Below are 11,790 nucleotides of genomic sequence, written 5' to 3' on the forward strand. Positions count from 1 at the left end.
CACACTTAATGCTGGGTTATTTTTTTTTATATATATATACTGTATATATTATATAAACAACGCAGCTGCTGAGTTAAAGTAAGAGCACAGGCTTTTTGAGTCCTCTACAGGAGAGAGCGGTTCTCAGCGCCGCCGATTTCGTGCACTTCTTCAGCAAAATAAGTGCTTTATTTTGTATACATTTTATTTCATCTTTAAAGTCTTCACTGTGCTGTAAATTGTATTATTTTGTGCAACGCAACATAAGGACGAGATGTCAGTCAGCTGCGTCAGAAGCAGTCGTTTCGCACGATGGAAACGCCTTTTACCTTGCATAACAAATTGAATTTTTTTCATTACAATACTGAGTTTAATTTAATTTGATGTTAAAATATGTTCTTTAATCTGTGTTTGTTTATGGGCAGGTTTTAGAGTCCATCACGGCATCTCTCAGCTATGAGTGAAACGCAAGGCCGCGGTCTGAAGTTCGCAGTTCCCCGGCGAACAGCAGCCCTTCACCGGCTCAATTTCATCGATGCACCGCCACGAGAATTAGCAATGTTTCGGTAAAAAGCGATTATAGAGAAGGGTTGAATACACTTAAATTAAAATGCTACTTTTAAATGTTACATTTTTTATAAAATGCATGTTGTACGAGTTTAAATATATGTAATATTGTAAACTATGCTGTATTCACCCAAATAAATAAAATTTGTCTTGTATTTCATCCATGTGTTCTTACTTAATAATAAATGTTCATCTTTTGTTTATTGCTGTTGCCTCTAGTAATTCTGTGTGATTTTTTTTCAGCCCATTTTAAGGCAACGATATTATAATTTTTAAACAATAGTTTACTTAAAACAACCCAGCATGTTTGGTAAAAACGTTTAACCCAACCAGCTGGGGCAAAATAACCCAGCATGTGTTCAATATTTACCCAGCTGGGTTGCCAAATAACCTAAGTTGGGTTGTTTTTAACCCAGCATTTTTTAGAGTGTACATTTGGGGATATCTCACACATTTCACAATTCATAGAATTTATTTATGTTTTGGTCTGTATTCAGTATAATTTGAGGGATTAAATGTAAGGTCTCATGTAATGCAAAGTAAACAAGTTAAAAGTTCAATTATTGTATAAATAGGGACAGCGCCATCTATCGGTTATAAGTGTATGTAGGCTTGTGTATTAAGGGTTTCCAACAGCAGATTCAGTGGGAAATGGAGAGGGCATTTTTCACACTTTGAGTAGGCTACTCAAGAAATTTACTGGTAAACATTAAAACACAATCATTATTGTTCAACTGTTTAGTATTTTTGTGTTCAACATATTAAGAAACACTCAGTGTTATCTTCAAATGCCTTGTTTCAGGCAGATGAAATTAATTGAAATCTGTTTTCATCAAGCTTAATTATGATGCCTTTGTCTATTACCTTGTGTTTTGTATAGGGCTGATTCATGCTCTGCACCACTATTAAACCATTCATTCTCTACTGTGCAGGTAATGTCACAAATTAAGCATTTTAATGTGTTTTGATACTTAATTACCATATGCGTGATGTATTCTAGTAGAGTTCACCATTAGATGGGGATATTTCTACTACATTACTGTTGATTGGCCTGATCTGGGTATGAAGACCACAAAGTGTGTGCAAGTCGCTTTGGATAAAAGCGTCTGCTAAATGATCATATGTATCAATACAATGTGCAACACTTTACATTCAGGCTAATACCTAACTATTTTAGTACACTTTACACCAAAATGAATTGTGATTAAACAAGAATTCCATGAACATAAAGTGCCTGAAGTGGTATTATATATATTTTTAGTATTATATTTTTAGCTATGTAAAAAAAAAGTCTCTTCTTCTCCACTTTTTGCATGACTTTCAAGAGACAGACTGATAGACAGAGCTGGGTAGATTACTTGCAAATTGTAGTCTGTTACTGATTCCAAATTACATGACAAAATTGTAGTTAGTAATGTAATCCATTACATTACACATTTTAGGTAATATAATCAGAGTACTTTTTGATTACTTTAAGATTACGTTTGACCTAACTCATTTATCAGATCGATTTAAATAGGATAATCTTTTAGTATATTGATATAAAAATATAAAGAGAAAGAAAATATGTGACCCAGGACCATAAGGTTAAATTTTTTGAAACCGAGATTAATTCATTCAAAAATAGCTTTCCATTGATGTGTGGTTTGTTAGGATGGGACAATATTTGGCCGAGATACAACTATTTGAAAATCTGGAATCTGAGGGTACAAAAAAATCTAAATATTGAGAAAATCATCTTTAAAGTTGTCCAAATTAAGTCCTACTAATCCAAAATGATTTTTTTGATGTTGATATTGACATGAATTTTTTTATATTGAAAAGTAATTTTTTGTTTTGATATATTTACGGTACAAAATGATCTTTAAAGAACATGATCTTTACTTAATATCCTAATGATTTTTGGCATAAAAGAAAAATCTATAATTTTGACCCATACAATGTATTGTTGGCTATTGCTACAAATATCCCCCAGCGACTTAAGACTGCTTTTGTGCTCCAGGGTCACATATACAGTATTCCATTCACTGTTATTAACAACATGAAGTGCATTAAGCATAACATTACCACTGAATGATAATTAAAATAAAAATGAATGTGTTCGTCAGTAACTGATGCAATGTTGAAATGTTAAAAAAACTTCTTAAAATTTAGAAGATTTTTGTAAATCCAGTGGTCAAATTCTGTGTTGCCTCTCAATTTATAATTATTGCCACATGAACGTAAAACTGGAAGACTTTCTGAATGTATATAAGCAGTATGCTATTTCAAAAAGATCAATTCAAAAGATAAAAAAATGAAAATTCAGGGAGAATCAATAAATTATGAACAATTTATTGTCATTGTGTAAAAATGTAATCATGTAATCAATTATTTTAATGGCTCTAGGACAGCATGCAATCAATCAATAAATAAATAAATAAAGATTTTTCAAAATCTAATTATTAAGACCGATTTATTAAGAACTAATTAACTTTGTTAAAATGAGCCAAAGCAAAGCAACTCTTGAACATTTTGTCACAATTTGATTTAATTATATTCAATACATTTAAATTTGTAAAATTTCAACATTTCTATTTTGTAAACATTGTGGGGACTACTTGATTCACTTTGTTGACGTAACTAACTGGGGAGTAGATCAGTAATTCCCAGCATGCTTTACATGGTACTGCATTAGGAGAGTAAATGTTGAAATGAATTGTTTTTAATGTGTAATTTTGTTTAGTAGTGTTTGTAGTGTGGTGCGGTTATTTGAGTTTAAAATTGGTCTGTTAAGTTTCCTCAACAAATATTATTTGTTTAAACGAACATTCCGATGATAAAAATTGTCTTTAGTTTTTTGGTGACTTACATTCTGTGTCTAAAGCCAAGTGGACTTTTTAACATTAATACATTATGCTAGTTAACACTCTGCCCCAGTCTCTTTCTGATCCTGTTCTGCTTATTTACACTTTTCTCGCATATCTCTACTTTAATTGTGGAGAAACTACACATATTGATCTCTGGCCTGTCGGGCTGTGGTTTCAGCTGGCGCTGTGTGTTCAGACTCCTCTGGCATCCACAGAGCCCCTCACAGACTGGAGCAGAGGATCTAAACCCTTCATTGTGTGGCGGCCATTAGTCCATTATCCTCTGCTCTTTCTGTAGGTGATCAGGAAGCTGTTCTCTGCACTTCCTGTGTCACTCCTGCTCACCCTATACAAACAATCAGAAGCATTTATCTAGTCTGATCCTAACAAGACAATCCAGCCATGACTGCTGTGAGTCAGATAAGTGTGTGTCACTGGCCACCTGCTCAGTGTAACCAGGGGTGGCGCTCAATGTCGTCTAAACTGGGCCGATCTGATGCTGCTGCACTGAGGCACCAGCGAATCAGCTGACGGCACTCTGTTACACACAACACAGTGTTCAGGAACACAAAACCACACGCTTCACCTGGATCTGGACGTGATTTCTGTCTCTTGCCTGTCGACAGCTCTCCAGGGAAGTGCAGTCTGCTTTTGGAGGTGACCCTCAATGCGCCTCTGAGGGGGAAACAGCCGCACAGGATGTTGTAGAGCGTCACCCCCACTGACCAAACCGTAGCCGGTCCCGCATGATAGCGGTGCCGCCGAAACCACTCAGGAGGGGCGTACTGAAGAGTGCCTGCAAGAGACCCAACAAGACCACAACCATCATCTGAAGAGGCTCCAGTCCAAACAGATTCCCTTCGGTCGATCATCAAAAGTCCACAAACAAACACAGATCACTGCAGTGAGATCAAACCAACCAGCAAAGTGTTTGTAGGCCGAGTCTTTCAGCAGATCTCCACAGCCGAAGTCCAGCAGCTTGATGTCATGTGAGTCTGTGGAGATCAGCAGGTTCTCTGGTTTGACGTCCCGGTGCAGGACTCCACGGCTCTCGCAGTGTCTCAGCGCCGTGATCAGCTGCAGCAGCACTTTCTTGGCCAGGCTCTCCTCCAGGCGTCCGTTCTCCTCACAGAAACTCTCCAGATCTTGGCAAAGAAGCGGGCGCTCCAAGATCATGGTGTAGCGTCCGGGACGGTCAAACCACTCCAGCAGCTGCAGGACGTTGGGGCAGGCAGGAGCCGAATTAACCAGGGTCATCAACGCCACCTCCAGCGGCAGCCGACCCTGACCTTCCTGCAGGACAAATGCTCCGTTATATCCAGCGCTGAATCAGACGAAACAGAGCAACAGATTCACTCCGAACTTACAACTCTCAGTCTCTGTGTTCCTCTTTTAGAGACGTATTTGATGGCAACCTGTAGACAGATGAAGCACAGTAAACCATGCTGACTAATTATCACCGATGACATTTACTGACATCAACATTTCTAAAGGCTGTTTAACTGCGGGAGGTAAGACAATGTCTTACTGGCAGTCCATCAGACCTGCGGGTCCCAGCAAACACAGAGCCGAATCCGCCTCGCCCCAGCAATGGGCCCTTCACATACGCTTCTGCAACACACAAGATCACAAGAAACGTCTTTAACAGAAAACATGCTGCAGCATCTAAACCTGATACAGAATGTTACTGTAATTCAGCTGAAGAGCATTTTCAGTGACAAATCATTCAGTGAGTCTTTAATAAGGTGTTTAACATCAGTGTATTCTGACCTCTGCGGGAGCATTTGGCAGGTCTTCTGTATGAGGGGCACGGACGCTCATCCTCCTGGCTGCCGCTCTGCCACTTCCTCTTCCTGCGAGGCTGATCTGTGGACACAGAAACGGCCAACTCTGAAGGCAGAGGTGCGATGTATCCAGGCAGCTCTTGGCTCAGTGGCTGGTTTGGGTTTGGCAGCGGCTCCTGAGCGCCGTCACCAGAGCCGCGTGTCCCAACCTCCTGAGCAGCCGTCTGGGAGACAGCAGCACTCCTGGATCTGCAGCGGCCCGAGCCTGCAATATTTCACACATCAGCCTTTATTAGGAACATGTATTCATAATCAACCACCAATGCCCTGGTCACATCAAATTATGTTACTTTACATTGTTACACATTCTATTGGGTCTTGAACTGTATTTGAGCAGCTCTGTAGTTTGCCAGCATTATAACTGTGTCAAAGAATTAAACACATATTTCACTGATTTTCATATACAAGGAATAAAATACATGTGATCACTGAGCTAGTAGAAATGTGTGATTAAATGAGTTAGCCTGCACACATTTCTTCACATCAGTTCATTCAAACAATGCACAGCATCATACCATGACATACCAATAATAAACAAAAGAAACTTAAAACACTCACCTCGTTCTACTAGCTCAGTGATCACATGTATTTTATTCCTTGTATATGAAAATCAGTGAAATATGTGTTTAATTCTTTGACACAGTTATAATGCTGGCAAACTACAGAGCTGCTCAAATACAGTTCAAGACCCAATAGAATGTGTAACAATGTAAAGTAACATAATTTGATGTGACCAGGGCATTGGTGGTTGATTATGAATACATGTTCCTAATAAAGGCTGATGTGTGAAATATTGCAGGCTCGGGCCGCTGCAGATCCAGGAGTGCTGCTGTCTCCCAGACGGCTGCTCAGGAGGTTGGGACACGCGGCTCTGGTGACGGCGCTCAGGAGCCGCTGCCAAACCCAAACCAGCCACTGAGCCAAGAGCTGCCTGGATACATCGCACCTCTGCCTTCAGAGTTGGCCGTTTCTGTGTCCACAGATCAGCCTCGTAGGAAGAGGAAGTGGCAGAGTGGCAGCCAGGAGGATGAGTGTCCGTGCCCCTCATACAGAAGACCTGCCAAACGCTCCCGCAGAGGTCAGAATACACTGGTGTTAAACACCTTATTAAAGACTCACTGAATGATTTGCCACTGAAAATGCTCTTCAGCTGAATTACAGTAACATTCTGTATCAGGTTTAGATGCTGCAGCATGTTTTCTGTTAAAGACGTTTCTTGTGATCTTGTGTGTTGCAGAAGCGTATGTGAAGGGCCCATTGCTGGGGCGAGGCGGATTCGGCTCTGTGTATGCTGGGACCCGCAGGTCTGATGGACTGCCAGTAAGACATTGTCTTACCTCCCGCAGTTAAACAGCCTTTAGAAATGTTGATGTCAGTAAATGTCATCGGTGATAATTAGTCAGCGTGGTTTAGGTGCAGAGAACAGCTTCCTGATCACCTACAGAAAGAGCAGAGGATAATGGACTAATGGCCGCCACACAATGAAGGGTTTAGATCCTCTGCTCCAGTCTGTGAGGGGCTCTGTGGATGCCAGAGGAGTCTGAAGTACAAACATGTTTAGTTTTTCCACAATTACATTAGAGAGAAAAGAGAAAAGTGTAAATAAACATAACAGATGCAGGAAGAGCATAAAGTAGAGTGTTTACTAGACATAAATCTTAGAGATCTAATAATTTAGTAGGTGGTGATGAATAGAATGGAAATCACAAAAAAAAAAAAAAAATAGATAATATAAACTATAAACTAACCATTTTATGCTCAAAACAACTACAATATACATTGAGGTAATTTGCTGCACTTAGCCACATTAATGGTGCCAGTGGGACTGTCTGCAAAATCTTTGTAGATGTGTATTAGAACAGAGAAAAGAAACAAGTAATAGTAATAAGAAATAGAAATGTAAAAAAATTAATTGTTTAGGTCAAATAAGTCCAGCAGGAGGTTATGCACATACAGTAGACTACGAATCTCCTATTAACTAAAGACATAATATAACATATTTTAATAAAGTAGCTGAAGTTTAAAAATGACTCATTTGATTTACAGTTTGAACTCACAGTCATTGTTCCTAATAGTGTCCCATTTGGACACACGTTCTTTTCAGGCTCACTGATTTGAAGTGCACAATGTAATATTCTGAGTGACCAGAGGTAAGGTTTTCCAGAATACAGAGTATTTATTCAGTAAAATCATCCTCCTTTATTCAGTAAAATCATATTCCTTTTTACATACCTATACACTTCCAGTCTTTATCAACCTTAGTCATCCTCAAGGTACCATAATATGAAGTTTGGTTCCAAAACGCGATAAACGTCATTTAAAAAAAAAAAATTTAGTTCCCGCCACAATTAGTATTGTATCTGGTCGGTATTGAAAAGTCAATTTTTAATTTTACGCAAAATGCGATATCCGCCGTGCTATTCTGTCATGTTTTCTCCCTATCTTTCCAAACCGTGACAAACGCCAGTCTCCCTTCTCTGCAGAATGCGATACATCCGCTCAACCAATCACAGTGCACCATTCCACGCATTGTAAACAGTAACTGACAAGCTACGCAATATCGCATTCATAATTGCAGATGAATCGCCTTTGATTATGAACGCGATATTGCGTAGGCTGTCAGTGAACTACGGCTCTGTGTATTAAATGCCGCTCCATCTGAAAGCACATGATGGAGATTTACTACTAATCACAGAACCAGCTTTGCTGACAGATTGCGCATGACAATCACATGCGATTTATCGTGCAGCCCTAAATAAAAAAAGAATAATTTTGATGGCATTGATGAGCCTGTGGTGGTTTCTGCGGTGGGGAAGAAACGTAAGCTATTAATAAGATTATATCAGTTGTTCCTGGGTTGACCATTTGGAGCCAGCCATTTTGAATTTTGTTGTAAAATTATCTTTATATTTTTAGTATACATGTATGCAGAAGAAGATATTTATGTCACTCACACTGTACTCACAACTTAACTTAGTGTAAAAACCAAAGTATACGTTGAACTCAAGGGTCCCAGGTGAAGGTGCACGCATGATCTTGATCTTGGTAAAGAAAACACATTTTTACTCAAATTAATCAAAATGGATTTATAGCATTTTGGAACCAAACTCTTCATATGCTTTACTTCCCAGCTTAGAAACATTTCTCAGACTCCAAGGCCTACTGACCTTTACCTACAGAAAGAAACATTGTTCTCTAGTTCCCCCATGAAAGGAAAGGTAAACAGGCTCAACTCTGCTTAGCTTCAGTGGGCAACCAGTCTTGGGCTGCAGGGTGATATGGCTGTGGCTTATGTGTTTTTATGTCTGAGATAAGTCTGTTATGTGTTGTTTCATTATAATTGCCCCCTGTGGGATTAATAAAAGTGGTAAACTAAACTAAACTAAAGTTTAGCTTAGGTCCTTATAACACAACAGGAAACAGACCAATCATAGCCCTCAGTGTTTTATCCAAGGGTGTGCAAAAATAGATTAATATTTGATCTGTAATTATTATTTGAAAAATAAAACCACTATTCGAATAATTCTAAATTTGACTTTGCTGGCCGTAAATGCAGGGACTCCATTATAAAGCCTAAGAAGTTATAGCTAAATGCACTGGGTGGCACTGTGGAGTGTGTTAACAAGTGTATTGTATTTGATCACAGAATGTCGTCGTTTGCCTCAAGAAGTTTGGAATAACTTTGATCAAAATGATCTTACAAAATGGAATTACTTTTGATCAAATGAATCGGTGAAACTGAGTTATCATAGGACAGCTGTCCATCACTGAATTCACATTCAGTACGTTCTGTACTGTAATTGGCACGGTCTGCTTTATTTTTCCATTTGCTCTGCTTGAGCTTGAATGCTTTTGTTCTTTATATATGTGTTTTTTTTTTACACGTTTTCAACTAAAAGAAAACCTTGAGATATAGCGTAATGTTGTTGTAGAAAATTGTGTATAATGTCTAATCATAAGCGTGTTCAGAAATGGTGACAAAAAAAATTGATTATTAAAAAATATTGTCTTTCTCTTTAAACCTAATTTAAATAAACGAATATTCCAAAACAATATTTTTGAAAAATGCCAATCCCTAGTTTTATGAGGGATCCAGTCTGTCGGCTCCACTCTTCATTTGATCACAACCATTCATCCTCTTTTATTACAGTACTGTTTTCCTATACTTTCTTTTTGTCATAATGATATCAGTTGTTCCTGGGTTGACCATTTGGAGCCAGCCATTTTGAATTTTGTTGTAAAATTATCTTTATATTTTTAGTATACATGTATGCAGAAGAAGATATTTATGTCACTCACACTGTACTCACAACTTAACTTAGTGTAAAAACCAAAGTATACGTTGAACTCAAGGGTCCCAGGTGAAGGTGCACGCATGGGCCAGATGACACCTGGTATTATGATGTGTTTTGGTGGACTAAATGGAAACACATTCCTGTTTTCAATCCATCGCCTGATTTGATCACAACACCAGCAGTAGAGTTGTGGCTTCCCTCAATGTGCTGGAGCAATTGATGCTTCCCAGAAACCCATCACTCCTCCTTTTTGAATATGCAAAACACTATTCCAACAGAAAAGTAAGATACTCCCATTATATTGTAGAGTAGACAGTCATTGATCACAAATCGCAGTGAGTAAAAATTCAGTAATTCAACCAAATTTTTAGCTTTAGTTTGGCTATGTTTATATCCTAGCAAACTAACAAGCTGTTTCCTGTTCTGTTTTTATTGTGCAGTGGATATGTACAGTATGTGCAGTGTTTTAGTGTCTGAGTTTCATACCTCATGATGTGTCTGCTTCTCTTTTTTAGGACACACAGGAAATTGTCTTCATTATGCTTCTTGGTGACCCGCATCAAGAGAACAGAAGTAAATGATTGGCTTCCTAAATTAAATGGCAATCAGTGGAATTTGAATTGTAGTAGTTTAAAATGTGGTCAACGGACAGTCATTAACACATTCCAAAGAAATGCGAAATGGTGTTTATGTCCAGTGGGATACAAGCTTTGAGATAAGCAATAAGTGAGTCAGCTAATTTTCTGTGAGTATTATAGTTTGTCATTAAATGTATCTGTCATGAGCACACTGGACTCTTTCTCTCCATCTCTCAATTACTCACACTCCCCAGGGTTCTAATAAGCCACACATGTAGATTGTTAATTCACTGTTTGGCTCCCTTCATTCACTGCAGTCACAAACAAGTTTTTGGCTGGCCTTGAACATTATTGTGTGTCACCTCATGCTCTTTTCCCTGTACTCCATGCCTGCGAAAGACACTAAGATCATTTTATTCTCCCTGTGCAATTCCATTGGTTGTGAAACTGTGATTTTGAAAGAAATTCCCTGGATATTCCCAGGGCCTGTGAAGGATTAAGTTAGATTGAGCTCTTATGTAGTTATCGCCTTGAAGTTATTGAAGCATTTTAGTAAGACTGCACTAATATTTCTCCTGAGAATACTTTCATGTCCTGAGTTATGTTATTTCTTTTCTGATTGATTAATTGTTCACCTTTCACAAAGCAGGCCTCTGTGGTTCCCCCCGATAGTCACCAGAGGTCACCATCACGCTAATACTAAGGCCCAATCCCAATTCTATTTTATACACCTACCCCTACGCCTACCCCTGGTGTGCATTAGAGCCTTTAATTACCGTTCTATATTAAAGGGTTAGTCCACTCAAAAATGAAAATTCTGTCATTAATTACTCACCCTCATGTCGTTGGAGAGTATCTACTGAACGTAAACAACGTATCAGCGTTGTTTACGTTCAGCATGCGTGAGCTGTCTACTGAACATAAACAACGCTGATTACGTTTATTACGTTTTGGGGTACTCTCCAAAATCGCTGAAGTCGGTCATTCGGGGAGAAGAATTGTTGAATAAATTATGTTATTATTGTTTTCTTTGCTCACAAAAAGTATTCTCGTAGCTTCGTAAAATTACGGTTGAACCACTGATGTCACATGGACTATTTTATCGATGTCCTTGCTACGTTTCTGGGAACATTGTAGTTGCATTGCTGTCTACGGAGGGTCAGAGAGCTCTCGGATTTGATCAAAAATATCTTAATTTGTGTTCTGAAGATAAATGAAGGTCTTACGGGTTTGGAACAAAATGAGGGTGAGTAATTAATGACAGAATTTCATTTCTGTCAGGACCACTATCGTCAAAATGATAGATACTTAGCATAAAGTTTGGTTTGGCGGTATGGTTCTGTTCTGGGCAAAAAACCTCCCTGCCCATCCATGCAGCCTGTCATGAATGAGCAGGGAGAGCAACAATAATAACCCCCCCAGGGTTAACAGAACAGAACAAGGCAGATATCATTAATGTACTCAATGATATTTAAGTGTAACACTTTATTCAAGATAAAGGAGTCTGATTAGCAAGGAATATCAGAAAGCTAAGTCCTGACTGTGGCAAAAGGTGGAGCTGGGGATGGAGGAGGGTAATTTGCTCCGAAGCAAGCTAAAAAGCTGCTGAATAATACTGAATACAGCTTATATAGAAATGCCGCGATAGGTGTCATTTTCCTATAGGTAGATGTGATCA

At 38.7% G+C, this 11,790-nt stretch overlaps 1 protein-coding gene and 1 long non-coding RNA gene across 2 annotated transcripts in view; one reads left to right on the plus strand and one right to left on the minus strand.

Annotated features, from left to right (window-relative positions):
• Window positions 1-3,671: 3,671 nt before the first annotated feature.
• Window positions 3,672-5,454, minus strand: LOC107600734 (serine/threonine-protein kinase pim-3-like; the record flags this gene model as incomplete). The annotated part of the gene is made up of 8 exons (XM_016292692.1): window positions 3,672-3,741; window positions 3,852-3,933; window positions 4,012-4,191; window positions 4,316-4,688; window positions 4,763-4,810; window positions 4,924-5,006; window positions 5,166-5,316; window positions 5,362-5,454. Coding segments are annotated over 8 exons (1,080 nt in total), but the record flags the coding sequence as incomplete, so codon positions are not given.
• A 934-nt stretch (window positions 5,455-6,388) lies between these two features.
• The window catches only part of LOC107600710 (uncharacterized), an 11,384-nt gene continuing 5,982 nt past the window's right edge, over window positions 6,389-11,790 (plus strand). Inside the window, exons 1-2 of the long non-coding RNA XR_001610833.1 lie at window positions 6,389-6,399; window positions 8,453-8,457. This is a non-coding gene — a long non-coding RNA (uncharacterized lncRNA). The remainder of the gene's footprint in view (window positions 6,400-8,452; window positions 8,458-11,790) is intronic.

This window comes from Sinocyclocheilus grahami, unplaced genomic scaffold (assembly GCF_001515645.1).
Source record: "Sinocyclocheilus grahami isolate Dianchi unplaced genomic scaffold, SAMN03320097.WGS_v1.1 scaffold290.1, whole genome shotgun sequence".
NCBI classification, from domain to species: domain Eukaryota; kingdom Metazoa; phylum Chordata; class Actinopteri; order Cypriniformes; family Cyprinidae; genus Sinocyclocheilus; species Sinocyclocheilus grahami.